The sequence below is a fragment of the Calypte anna genome, chromosome 9 (genome assembly GCF_003957555.1).
Source record: "Calypte anna isolate BGI_N300 chromosome 9, bCalAnn1_v1.p, whole genome shotgun sequence".
Taxonomy (NCBI): domain Eukaryota; kingdom Metazoa; phylum Chordata; class Aves; order Apodiformes; family Trochilidae; genus Calypte; species Calypte anna.
In genome coordinates, this window is record NC_044255.1 from 23,572,486 (window position 1) to 23,587,012 (window position 14,527).

Consider the following 14,527-nt stretch of genomic DNA (forward strand, 5'->3'; position numbering starts at 1 on the left):
TTAAAGAGAATTTTACATTTCAGGTACCTGGGTCTCAGTAATGACCACATCATAAGATCTGTATTCAGGCTCCACAGTGCAGAGTGCAATTAAATGTGTTCATAGGAACAGAACTCGCCAAGTTTACAACCCTGACAGCACAACCAAAGCAGCCAACTTCATCAAGGAATGAGAAGGAGGAGCAACAGCTGGGGTTGGAGGCAGAGCACGTTTTGAAGTGGAGTTCACTCCTGGTTTGATGGAGTCCATGTGTCTGTGGAGACTCACACAGCTCTTGAGATTCATGTGTTGCTGCGAGATAAGGTGCACCAATAAATCATAGAATGGGCTGGGTTGGAAGGGACCTCAGAGATCATCAAGTCCAAGCCTTGATCCACTCCCCCCGTGGTTCCCAGCCCATGGCACTCAGTGCCACATCCAGGCTCTTTGGAAAGATCTCCAGACACGGAGAATCCACTACTTCCCTGGGCAGCCCATTCCAATGCCTGATCACCCTCTCCAGAAAGAAATTCTTTCTCATCTCCAACCTAAACCTCCCCTGGCACAACTTGAGACCCTTTGTGCCCTCTTGTCTTGCTGAGAGTTGCCTGGGAAAAGAGCCCAACCCCCCCCTGGCTCCAACCTCCTTTCAAGGGAGTTGGAGAGAGTGATGAGGTCTCCCCTGAGCCTCCTCTTCTCCAGCCTCAACACCCCCAGCTCCCTCAGCCCTTCCTCACAGCAATTCTGCTGGATCCCTTCACAGCCTCCTTGCTCTTCTCTGGACCTGCTCCAGCACCTCGATCTCCTTCCTGAGCTGAGGGGCCCAGAACTGGACACAGGACTCAAGGCACCTTGTTATTTTGTGGACAAACCTCAGGGGTTTTCCCCTCTTCACTGGCTGTGTTTCCATTTAATTTCTTTTCCCAAACAGATGTGGAAGCAGCAGGAAGGGAATTTCTCTTTGGGCACACCAGGTAGCGGTTCCTTGGACCTAGGGATCAGGGAGTGCAGCCAGGCTGCTGCTGGTTCAGCACACACAATTGTACCATCTCAGGAGGTCTGAAATGATCATCTAAGTGTGGTTCATTGTTCAAACATGTTCAAAGACTGTAACCTTTGTGCCTGTGACCAACTGGTAGGTTACGCGTGGTTGTCCCACCCACAGGCTTGGCACTGAACGTTACACCTTCATAAATCCTGTTTGCATGTTATCAGGATGATATTTGTACAGCATCTATTTGTACAGAGCTTTCAGACACTTTTCAAGCACAAAGCTGCTGCTTCTCCCTCCTCTTCCTGACTCTTTGTGCTTCATCTCGCTGAGGAGGAACGACAGCTTGGTGGCAAAAATTGGCTCCAAGGAAGGTGGTGAATTCCAGGTGTAAAGGCTGACAGAGACCAGCACGGTACCAATGGGCCTCCAGAACACCAAACACCCCAAAGCCAAGCAAGCTAAGATACTGATGTTAGGGCTGGATTCTGCAGGGAAATCCACACTGCTGTACAAGTTCAGGTATAATGATGTTTTTCTAACCATCCCAACCATCGGCTTCAACGTTGATATGATTGAAATCCAGAAAGATTTTACACTGACCTTCTGGGATGTTGGAGGGCAAGAAAAAATGAGGCAGGTTTGGTGCCATTTCCTGGAAGACACAGATGGGCTGCTGTATGTTGTGGACAGCTCTGATAAGCAACGTCTGGAGGAATCAAAGAAAGAATTTGAATTTGTTTTAAAGAATGAATGTCTCAAAAGCGTGCCGGTCATGGTGCTGGCAAACAAGCAGGATCTGCCTGGAGCTTTGAATGCTGAGGAAATAACCAGGAAATTCCACATCAAAAAATACTGCAGTGACAGAAATTGGTACGTACAGCCCTGTTGTGCCAGCACAGGAGAAGGATTGTCAGAAGCTCTCCAAAGATTGACTGCATTTGCAAAACAGCACAGGAGATCAAAGGAGACTTCGACAGTCTTTAAGGAAATCAAAACACTTTAAGAATTTCTGTCACCAGATTCTGGTGAGTTACAATCAGCAATTGTTGGGCAGACTGGGAATAACTGGATTCTGGAGAACTCTTATAAGGAAATATTTATAAAGAACTTTGAAAGTATTACATTATACTGTTATACCTGCAGATGCTTTGGGGATAATCTCTGAAGCACTTCATTAGTGATTGTGTGCTCTGGGTTATTCAGCTCAGAAGTGTGGCTGCTGAATGATGAAAAAAGGTGGAGCTGAGCTTCTGAATTTAACAAGTGGGAAAAAAGAGGTGAGCAGTGCTCAAAAAGAACTTTTAAAGAAAGAAGTTATTGTGTCAAGACGTAAAAGAGCTATTTGTTCAGCAAGAAAACAAGAGATAAAATGTTGTTACATAATAAATGCTCTGTGTATTTCTCAGGTAAAAACCATGGTTCTTTTAGAGCTGAAACTCTTAGTTATGTACAAGAGAACCTAGGAACCTGCAGTGCTCTTTGGAAATTATTGCAGTGACTCCAAACAGATTTTAACAAACAGGATCTGCTCCTCATCAAGCCACAGACAGAGCTGAGATCCAGTGCTGGTTGTGAGGTGTTGGTCTGCTGTCCCTTTGGTACAGGTCTCCAGGTACCCATTCCTTGGCTCCTGCACCTTTGGATTGCTGTCCTTAGCCAAGAGTGGAGTGATGGAAGCCAGTGTGGGATCAGTCTGGGGAGGTCAGTGTGGGATCAGCCTGGGGAGGTGCTGGTCCCTGTTCCCTGTGGGGTGGGAGACAAAGGGAGAGGGGGAATGGGGAGATTGGCTCCTTGGTTGTTGTTTTTTATAGATCTTGATGGCTTCTCTCCTGAAAATTTGTTTCTGATAAATTTAGGTTTGATTAAACTTGACGGAAGTGGCACAAAATTGCTAATCCTGTTACTACAGTTTGTAGGGGAAAAAAAAACCAACAAATTAAATTTCTATTCAGATTTCCTGATTCATGAAGGAGTAAATTACTATTCTGAATGCCATTAAAGCAACAAAGGCTTGATAACTAGACGACTAATTGAACTGAGTCAACCATGAAAAGAGTTTAAACACAAAGGCTGAGAAGTTAATAGGGCCTGTTCTTTTAAAAGCAAGAGAAAAGAGACCATCTAATTATTGGTTATACAGTCCCAGAAAATCCAGCCCAATTATTGCTGCCTTCTTGAACACTGTCTGCAGAGGTAGGATGGTTTGGATCCTTGCTTAGATATCTGGATTGTTGGGTTTTTTTTTTTTCCCCTAAATCCAGCACAGTCTTTGGACATGGGCAACTGATTTAATCCCTCAGTGCCTCAGCAGTCTCTTGGCAAAATGAAATTCCCAGTTATGAGCTCTGAAAAAGTTGTGGCAAGGGTCAGCTTGTGAGCCTCTCTCCTGCAGCAAACTGATTATGCCAAGTTAGGAACTTACATTTGGTTCTTACTAATAAACAGGCAGGAATTTCAAGTTACAGAAGGGTGAAGCAGCAAGAAAAGCACCCAGACATACCCTGTTGTCTCATGTATGTCTTATTCAAGGGCAAAAAAATCATCAGGTGAATTTGCTGAAATAGTAAACAAAGGAAGGTTTCTCAACAGAAGTTGTTACTAATACTGACAGGAATTACCACAGGCTAAATCCTGAGTCATGCTGAGACTCCATTTCTAAAAGGAGAGCAAGTATTTAGCCTTGCTATTGCCTGGTCTGGTGATCTAGGCTCAGTATAAAATATCAACTTCTGGCCCCAAAAGGATTTTTAAAAGTCTGCAACAATGGGAACATTATTTTCCTACACTAAAACTTGTAATGTTTCAGATCAATACCTTTATAAACATTTGCATGTGTATGTTACATATTGAATTCTCCCACTAATTTTAGCTAATCATGTGCTTATTAGAAATCTGAATCTAGCTTACTGGCCACAGGACTCCCTCAGGGAGAAATACTCCTTGAGAGGTTTAATGAGTGTGCACCTGGGTCTCTAATTAGACAAGAAGCAAGTTCTGAAGGGAGAAATAAAGTAATGTAATAGACCAGCTCATAGAGGTGAAAAAGAGAATAAGCTTTCAGGCATATGATCCCTTCTCCAGGTTTTTAAATAAAATTAAATCTGAAATGACACTCACATTGACTTGATTATTTTACATTATTCAGAATATCAAGTATGTAAAAGCTGATTTTTCTAAGAACTTGGTTTCCCTAAAAAGTGAAGCTGTGCCTATTTTATCTGCCCAGGAAGACCTCTGCCTTTCTGAATAACTTTTAACCTTTAAAACAAATATTAATCAAGTCAGATCAAGACACAGGTTCTCAAAGGAATTATATGCCTGAAAGTTTAATTAAAAAAAATCAGTGAGATAGAGCAAAGTGACCACACTGGTGCCCCCAGTGAAGGCAAAGCTGATAGGGTACAATAGACTAATCCCAAGGAGATAAATGGTCCGTTTTATCTGTAAGAGAGCATACAAGAGGACATAAATCCACAGAGCCCAGACTTAATTAGTTCCTCTGCTCCTGGCTGCTTGGCCTTCTTCTGTACTGCAAGAGCAAACAGTGTACTTGGGGGCTTTTTCAGGATGAGGAGAAACAGGGGGTAGAACCCACTGCTTAAAATGTCCTTCCTGTGCCTGGAGTAAGGATGAGTTGAAAAGTTTGCATGGGATGAAAGACCTTAAAAAGCTTGGGGCCCCCCTTTAGCTCTTTATAGTGCATCAGGTTTTGGAACATTTTCTCATTAGCTGTCCCAGTAACTCACAGTCAGATCATCTGTGTTTCTTGCATCTTTTACTGGTGTATACTGGCAGTTTTCTTCAACTGCAGTGAAGTGGTAGAAGCATAACAACTGTATGATGGCCAAAGTGAATGAGCCCTCCAGTGTCTGCTGGTGTTTCTTACACAGAGTTTGCTGTCATGCTCTGTTCTGCTGACAGAACAGTCATCCATGAAGAAATCAAGGGAACCTCTCTCAGATTGTGAAACACAAAGGGTAAAGATCTGGGAAACCAGCAGCATGCTGCAACCCTCTGCCTTCTCAAGGAGATTATCCACTGGGACACGTTGGGATGTGACAATTTCAAAGCTGAGAAATCCACAGTGTGTGGGGACCTGTTCTGAAAATCATGATCAGCTTTCAGAGTTTTGAAATACCTGTCATGGAGCTCACTGAGCATATTTCCAGTGGGATGAAATGCTGTTTTAAGGGAAGCAGCACATGGCAAATTTGTATTCCTCCTCCTTTGACTGGGAGACAACTCTCCCAGTAATTGAATCCTCTGCAGAATTAAAGGGAAGTGCAGGACAAGGCTTTTTCATGATCAGGTAATGTAGAGGTGTCTAAGTTACTCAAAATGCCTCTGTTGCCATCTCCTCATTTCTGACAAGTTAACTGAAACAACTGAAGATAAGACTTTGATATGTCAGACAAATTCTCCTGCACAAGAAGACAATAGTTTGAAGCACTGCATGAATATTAAACTCCTTAAAGCAGGCTTTCTTCCCAAAGTAAATGACCCATGCTGAGGTCTGTGCTGCTACAATTAGACTTCTTCCACTTACAGTTAGCTCCAGTGTTCCTACTCAGCACAGGCAGAAGGATTCTGGACATACATCTCACCAGATCACACAAATTTCTAGCTTAGGATATAAACTCTTGAGGGTGGAGGCACTACCTACAAAGCCAGCACCATCCTGCAGGTACAATCTGCAAATATAAATTCATAAAATAGCAGCAAGTCCAAACACACCTTATTTTGAGCTGGTGTAATTTTAACAAATGTGGCATAAGCTTGTGCTTCAGTTTCTACAATATTCTGTTCTTTAGCTATTCTTGTACCACCCCCACTCAGCCAGGAGGTGTTGGCAGTGTGACTGTAGCACATGAAGCACTGAGTTGGGCTGTCACCAAGAGACACCTCCCCTAACCCTCTGTCCCCCCTCTCCAGCTACAGATTTACACTTGCAGGTCTCTGCACAGCAGAACTTTCTCATTTTTTATATGTCCACCAAACATCAAAATGGTGATGCCAGTTCTCCTGGTCTTTTCATTAGGTTTGCATTGAGTGTTTTTGTGCTGGAGCTCATGCTGCTCCCTGTCCTTGGGATTACCCAATCACTTGTACAAAATGGTTTCATTGTTTGCTTTCAGATCCCTCCTTAAAGCTCTCCTTCCCCGTGATGTTTGCAAAAATCCTGACAATAGCTGTTAGGGTTTTATGATGAGGCCCTGCCCCATGTATCTTTTGATGAGTATTCTTTTATCATTTCCTTTTTATCCTTGTATTTATTTGTCTTTTCTCTTTTAGCCTTAGTAATTGCTTTATTTGGTGCAAAGATCATCTTTTTGTGCTGTGTTTTATATACTGCCTGACTGATGAGGAGCCCTTATAGGTAAACAACCTGCAGCTTGTGGAATAACTGCTGAAGTAATTCTGTGAGTTTAATTACATCATGGCTCTTAAACTTGAGCCATGTGTATTCTTTCTTTTTAGCAAATATAGTTGGGAACTGCAGCAACAACTTCATTGATCCAAACAAAGGCTACACTCCCTTACAGTTGTGTGGGGCTGTTAAAGGATAACTGTGCCTTAATCAATAATTTTCAGTTATTTTACCTAAGCAGACACAGGAATCACTAAAGAATGCTGATCTTAACCTTTCCTTAACTGATTCATCATTCTGAAAAGTTCATGGTCTGCTCACTCCTGCCCAGGTCTCTGCTGCTGGATGCCATGGTTTCATGCAACAGATTTTGACTAAATTCACATGGTTTTACCTTCATTGGGGATTTACAGTTTGAGGTTCAATTTACCTAAAATATTTGCAGATGTTGACAGTATGAATGCTCGTGTAGCCAGCAGTTACTTGCACACTGCAAACCAACTCGAGTGCATAGAAATGACCCTTTTATCTAAAATAAAATCACTAATAGTTTGCTACAGAGAAGGTATATGAGGAGTTAAGCAGGAGGGCAAGTGAGAGAAGATAAACTTTAGACATACAATGGAAAATGATAGAGAAAACTAACTGAGAGCAGCTCTCAGGGAAAATGAAGTAGCAAGTGATGCAGATACATAAAGCAATAGAGAACAATAAAAGCAACTTTCCAGCCACCAGCTCTTGAGTGGTTTTTGCATTCCTATCCTGTGATAATATGTGTTAAGAAACCTCTTATTTTAAAACAAGGATTTTATGTGGGCAAGTGTTCCTGCTTGTGCTCACAGCTCTAACTTCAGGTGCATTCTGAATTTATTTGCTAAAGGTAATTATTTCATAGATTTTTGGAACAATAGGCCCCATAGATAATGTAACCTTAGAAATAGTAACTTTAAGCAACATTAATCCTGAATATGAAAAATCTAAAATATAACATCTTATTAAAATCAAATGTTGTGGAAGTTAACTAGAGTAGTTTAAAATAGCTCTTCCATTTATCCCACATAAGAAGACATATTGACAGCTATTCCTATTTCTTAGTTACCTCCTGCTTACTAAGGGCTACCCACTGAGCCTTTCCTTTTGGAAAATAGTGAGTCCTTTGGATCACTGACCATTTAAACCAATAATTTATTGCCTGTTCTAATGGATAAATTTGCATATATTTGATTTTTCACGGGCTGCTAAAAGGCCCCTGTCAAATCTTAAGGAAAACTGGAGCCAAATACCAGGAAACCTTTACCTCAACTGAGCAGTATTACTAAAACACCTCAGGATCAGGTTCAGCATTCCGGCACTGAGACATCTGGTGGCCTCGAAGCCACAGTGCAGCTACTAAAAATTCAAACACTGACAACAGGAGCTTGAGAACTCTTTGTTCTGGGAAGTTTAAACTCAAAACCTTATCCATCACCTTTGCAAACAAAAAACTGGCTAACTGCAACACAGGTGGGACTTATTTTCAGATATTAAGTATGTAGAAACCTGATAGTAACAATTTGTTAAGTGAAAATTTCTGTACTTTAGGTAAAAGCCTCATTTGTTTCCATTCCACGTTAAGATGTTATTATGATGAATGTTTCAAAAGCAGAGCATTTGTGGAACAGAAAGTTCAGAACTGTGAGTGTTGTCTAAACTGCTGCTCCTTCAGAGAAGTGTGTCAAAACCAAGAAATACACTCAGTTTATCTGATTAAAAAATGCAGTTTTGAGTCACTTCAAAAGTAAATACTCAAATTAGATTTCAACCTCTATGGAATTAAATATTTTTTTAAAAGAAAAGATTTCTCTAAAATATTTTGAGAAAAATATTTGACTGATTTCTCTGATGAAAACTTGATTCCTATTATTCTGTTCAGTACCACAGGACCTCCCTTTGTATGCTTTTTCTTCTGCTTTAGAGGTCTTGGTATTACCAGCCTCATCAGCTGTAATTAAAACCCCATTAAATATGTGAGCTAATTAAACTATACAACAAATTGTATTAGGTTTTTCATACTTCCTTCACAGGGTTCTGATTTATTTACAGAATGTGAATGCTGAGAGGATAAAAAACTGTGTTTACACCTCGTGGGAATCCCTCCTGCAATCTGCTCTATCAAAGGAATAGTGATTTTAAGATTAATAATGAGCCATGGTTAACAAAACAAGCCTGACATTTACTTGAAATTAATGATGATTGAACATAATTCTGGAATATGTAATATTCTATGGTTAAATTGGTGGCCTGTGCTACTATTTCATGTTAGTAACTTCAGGATTAGTTCTGTAATGGACTCATTCTGACCTGCTGCCTCCTCTGGCAGTAGCCAAACTTGCTTCCCAAGCAAGAGCATCCTTGTGCTGTCCCCCTCATGGCCTTGAGGGAAGGAAGTGCCACCAGCATGGGAACACTCATTCTTTCCTTCCTTTTCCTGCCTCTGGGTTGCAGCCTTTGGGTTATGCTAGGGGAAAAAAAAAAAAGAAAAAGAAGCAGACAAGAGTCATTTCAAACTTCAGTAAGCATAACCCAGTAATCTGTATGTTCAAAGGTTAACAGCCAGCAGTGTGCAACACATGCTCCTGATAAAAGGGTGCTGCAGTTGGCATTAACAGCACCACGAGCAGCAACAATCCACAGTGGGATGAGTGGATCCAAACCAGGTCCCCCACAGTGGGGGAACATGTGCTGCACTGGAGAGGAGCCCAGGGGAGGCACCTGGTCTGAGGAGCCACTTGCTTCTCTTCCTGGCTGGCCACAAACAGAGTTTCCCCTTTTCCTGTCTGACTTTTTGCTTTTTATTTTTACTGGAAAACAGGTTTTGCCACTAGAGGAAGTTGTACACTATCAGCTATGGCTCAAGCTAAGTCTGTCTCAACATCCTCTGTGCAACAGATAGGAGCACAAGGCAGCTTTTCATCATTTTTTTATTTCCTGGGTTGCAGGTGAGTGTTACTCATAGTTTACTCAAATGTATCATACTGCAAGAAATACTGTCTGTCATTACAGCATCCCAGATAGCCAGACTGCCCTTCTCCCACTCTGTCTTCACTCAAGAGTTTCACCTCACTCCCTTTATGCCAGCAGTGATATTCTCCTGCAGAAACACCACAAAATCCCATCATATCTGTCTCACAGGCTCAGACTATCCTGAGGAAGAAAGGACAAAAGTTACTCTAGAGTTTATTAGATTAGATTTTTGGATTATAAAGAGGTGTTCCTAAAACTGGGATGGTCATTAGCCTTAAAATGTGGGTTTGTTTTTGTTGTGATTGGTTGGTAGTGATTTATAAGAGCCCTGAACACCAGTTCATAACTGAAAGGAGATTTTAATATAAAAAGAAGCAATGATCATTACAACTGAGTTCATCTAGGTGATCTGACAGAGAGCTAGAGCTCTCAAAGCTACTAAAACACTGGATATTTCAAGGAAATTGTGTGGCTATTATTGCCCCCTAACAGAAAAGCTGAAACAGAAATATTGCCCTTTGTCAGACACCAGAAAATGAAGGAGGGCTGAGCCAGAAAGCTTTATGAGAATGGGCCTCGTTAGTGCTGCTGCTCACAAGTGCTCATTTTCTTCATTACAGTGCAACAAAGAGATGTGCATACTTAGGGGATTTTGACATCTCTACTGGGTACCAATCCTTCAGCCTTTCAGAATTCCTTATTCACTTATGTATTCTGCACTCCTTGCAAAATAAGCCTGAAACACACCAGTGACAACAGCAATCTGCAGCTGGACATTTACATTTTTGTTGCATAAAAGCTGCATCTTGTGTGTGATGCCATTTTATACACTAAATTCTGCTCACTTCTTAAAAGCCAGAAATAACATAGCTTAATTTGAAAATGCTCCTGTTAATGTCTCTGGCAAAGAGAGTTCCCAGGCCTTTCATTTAGGAATATTATGAAATTCAGCAAAAATAAAAGCAGCTATGATAGAAAAGGTTTCTGCCACTGTCCAACCATCAGCAGTGCTACCAGAGACTGACTTTGTTCTCTAGGGGCTTCTTCAGAAGGAAATTTTTTTCAGCATGGAAGCAATATAACCCCAAATCTTTCAGGGGATGCTGGAATGGCTCATTTCACTTACCACTTCCTCACTTTTTTAGCTCAAATTAAATTTTCCTCCCTTGCCTGTATTAGGAAGCTGTTTTGTTTGAAAGGCAGAGCAGTTAGGACAAAGGCAGGAAAGTGCAGCTCCACAGTTCCTCTTCTTCTGGGGCTCTTTGCAGCTGATGGGCTTTGAGATCAACTCCAGCTCTAGCACCAAGAAATTTTTTGGGCCATGGTCATTTCTTGACCTATAAATTTGTCTTCAAATGGTCTGATAAAATGCATTAAAAACTGAATGTGTATAAGCTGAATTGTGGTAAACATCAGTAAACTAAAAGCAATCCCCAAATCAAAGGTTATTTTAAATAGAAGTTGGGTTTGTTTGGGTGTTTTGTTTATTATTTTTAATAAAAGTTTCATTAAATGAGAATAACTGAGCTGGGAATTGGGCTCATGTACTGTTTCTGAGCTAGCTTTGAACCTCTGATTAGTAATGGTACCAGGACTGCCTCCTGCTTGGTGTTAGCAGTCATGTGGGAGCCCAAAGTTTATTTTCTAATCACAGGAGCAGATGTTCTGCTGATGTGAATCAGCAAACAGCCACTGAACCCAGAGGAACTACCTTCCCCTTGCACCATCTGGGGATCTGCTTGGCAGGCTCTTCTTTTGAAGAAAACAGAAAATTGTGCATTATCTTATAAGTAATCACATGGTAGATTAAAAAAAAAAAAAAAAAAAAGGAAAAATAACTAGAGCTCTTTAACTAGGAGGAAAAAAAACTCATTATGGGGTGTTTGAAAGTCAAACACCTTGAGGGAGGAAATCCTTAAGGCATCTGTAATACTCAGGAAAGCACAGGAATATATCCTGGGAGAGAAATACTCCTGTAAGCACAGGAAAGCAAACCTGGGGAGGGACAGTGTTAAATGAGTGAGAGTGCTAAAACTAAATTGGCCTGGTGATGTCACCAGGCCTTTGGCTTCCTTAACATCTGATACTGGCCAGCCCTGAAACCAAGAGCAGGAACAGCTCTCAGTAATTCTAGTGGCTTGTACAACATGATTAAAGTGTTATAAATGGAAAGGCATTGGATCCTAATGTGTTTTGGATATTTTAGGTGGATTTTCCTTTTCAGTTCTGGGCAGCTCATTACTCTGAAGAAACTGTGTTGCTGTAAAGTGAGTTTTTAAGTATCACTCCCACTAAAGAGTATTTTTTTCCTAAGTAAAAATCCATGAAGTTATTTCTGAATACAAAAGAGCTAGAGAACAGTGCACCAAGCAACACAATAAAGGGGACACACACACAATCCCACTGCACAAAAGAATGACCCCTGCATGAAACTGAATATAGATAAAAGCCAGGAGAGTTGTTTGAGTTTGTGATCCAAATATTTTTTTCCTGTCATCCAAAGGACTTCAGCCAACTCTCATCAAAAAGCAGCTTTAAACCAGCAGGTGAGACTAACAATTTTAAGAACAAGTTGAAATCTTAGCTGAAAGGATTGCATACCATATTTTCTTGTTCAAGTGAGGAGGATTGCAGGGCTCTGGATGGAAATTAAGAATGAATTCAAGCAGAGTATGAGTATGAGTATGTTCTTCTAGCTCAAAAAGGATGACATCCATCCATGCCAGGTCCATCTTCAATCCATGGTGCCTCAGGCACCACCAGCAGTGGTAGCAGAGTTTGTTGTAGATGCTGCAGACACTCAGTGTACAGCCTGGCACCACAACATGGAATATAACTGGGGCAAAGCAAATTGGAGCCACTCATTAAGAACTGGCTAACAAAGTGATTGCTTAGGGAGGAATTTCAGCTTTGTGTGAACCTCTTCTGAGAGGGAGAAGAAATTACTGTCTGGCACGAGCAGTTCAAAAGGGTAAAATAAGGAAAAAGCAGAAGAAAATATGGAGGCTCAGGCAAAATCAAGCACAACATCCCAGAGGTGGCAGCTGCTTAATGTCACATCTGAAAAAATTATTCTAATGCCCTGACAAAATGCAAGAATAGTGTTCAGAGTGGGTTTTTTTCTCCTAGATTTAACCTTAAAAATGTGTCATCTTTTGAACAGTTTGTCTTTGAGTTATCTCTCCTGTGGTTGCTGTTAGTTCAGGGAGGGAAGTCTGAAGTGTGGCATCTGCTGCTCACAACTGCTCACATCTGCAGCCACGTGGTGTGGGGTTCTGTGGGGTTCTGTGGAGCTCCTGTGGAGCCTTGGGGATCCTGATGCCTCCACCTGCCTGCTCCTTCAGCTGGAAAACTCCTCAGCACCTCTAGCTCTTTCTAGAAGAAGCTTTCCATGCCAAGGAGATCCTGCAGAGAACTTCAGGGAAAAGGGAAATCAAGTGCTGAAGAACTTGAGTTGCCTAATGAAGCACATGGCTTGGTCCTGCTCAGTCTTGCATTAGGTGAGTTGTTCTAAAAATGGCCCTTTAAAAATAAAGTTTCTGTTCTGCAAAGCTCAGTTTTGTATCTCCTGTTTGGTAGTTTTTTACCTATTTTTCACCTGCTTAAGTTTAGGCATTATTTGATATGGCTGTTTCAATATCCAGCCAGTCCAGTTGGATTCCAGGCTTGGAGACACTCTGTGTAAAATGGAAACAAATATTTGTGTTTCCACGCCAGAGGAAAGATTATCATAAAATAGCTACCAGCAGTCAGTGCTCTACTTCATTTGTTAACAGTAGCTTTTCCATTTTGAGTCTGAAAAGGCAGATAAATCCCAGGATTAATGAGAATTTTTCAACGTGCAACACAAATCTTCTCAGCTTTACAGAATATTTTGTTTCTTATACAAGGCAGATAGGTTTCCTGGCTATGCAAAGTCATTTGCAGGAACTCATTTCACCTAAATGTATGTTTAGGGCAAAATATATGAGTAAAATATTCCAGATCAAGCTACAGTTTTTCCTTGAGAGAGATTTCCAAGGGAACTTGATAATTACACAGTTTCTAATTGCATACTCAGGTGCAACATTCCTAACTTATAAACATGCTGCCTGTTTGTATATTATTTGTCACACAGATCTATTTAGCTGTGTATAGATATATGGAAGGGAAATATAGATATATGGAAGGGCTGAAAGCCACAAGCATACATATTCTGCTTTCTCTCTATTTTTTCCTATTTTTTTTCTACCTTTTTTGGGTTTTTTTCATGTTCAGAGATGCAAATGATCTCTGGAATACAAAAGGCCTCTCTATGATGTAGCTGCTTGGTGAGCCAGATTTTTCAGAGGCCTGAGCACAATGCCCATGCAGCATATCTTCTGTGTCAGAAACTTTGAAAAGTGACAAAATTGGCTCCTTGTATCAACTGGAATCCTGTATTGTGGAGAAAAATGCCTCTTTGCCAAGTGGTGCATCCTTTCTAGCACCTATACATCACCAGGCAGCTTAAATCTACACAAACTGTAACCACCTCAAGCTACTCTAGCTTTATGTTCATGTGTCAGGAGCAAATAATTTAGAACAACTACTTCATGGGAGGTTAAAGCAGCTCTCAGGGGCTTTCCTGGTTTTGCTTGAAGGCTTAGAAGGTGAGCAGAACCTAATTGATATATTTGTATTTTTACTACTATTATTTTCCAGTTTGAGAAACATGCAAAAACATAAAAAGATAGTTTATACTCAAATATCTGAGGTTTGAATATTGTCATTGCAAGAGAATTTGCATTATGGGCATAATTAATTATGCTGTAGGCCCCTACATTTAGTCAAACGTTCTCCTTCTAGGAGAAACTAATGAAGAATTAAAATATCCTATTGTTTTGTTGTTTGTTTTTTATTAAAGACCTCCCAAAGCCACAAGATCAAGAATTCAGAAGGGAACCCATCTATTCTTCAAAATTGGTCTCCTGAGTGTTGGGAGTCTTGCACTGCAGATCTGAGGTAAAATCAAACCAATACAAAAATAACATGGTAATTGTTCCTTGGAGAGCTAAACAGATTAATTAGATGACAGTTAAACAAAAAGCCCTTGATTAATGTCTGATTATGTCTTCACTGAAGTCAGACTATAAATTATTCTTCAGATGATGCCAGATCAAAAATACAGATCCAAGACCTCTGAAGGATATTTTTCTTCCAAA

The 14,527-nt window shown here is 40.7% G+C and overlaps 1 protein-coding gene across 2 annotated transcripts; it reads left to right on the forward strand.

Annotated features, from left to right (window-relative positions):
- The first annotated feature begins 1,391 nt into the window (after positions 1–1,391).
- On the forward strand, positions 1,392–14,309 carry ARL14 (ADP ribosylation factor like GTPase 14). Of its 2 annotated transcripts, none has more exons than XM_030456006.1 (2): positions 1,392–1,998; positions 14,230–14,273. In XM_030456006.1, the coding sequence occupies exon 1, from the start codon at positions 1,392–1,394 to the stop codon at positions 1,974–1,976; it is 585 nt and encodes a 194-aa protein (XP_030311866.1). In that variant the 3' UTR covers positions 1,977–1,998; positions 14,230–14,273. The 2 variants fall into 2 exon arrangements, 1 of the variants encoding a protein (XP_030311866.1); XR_003987886.1 differs by lacking the exon at positions 1,392–1,998 and adding an exon at positions 12,743–12,844 and having other exon boundaries at positions 14,230–14,309.
- Positions 14,310–14,527: the final 218 nt, after the last annotated feature.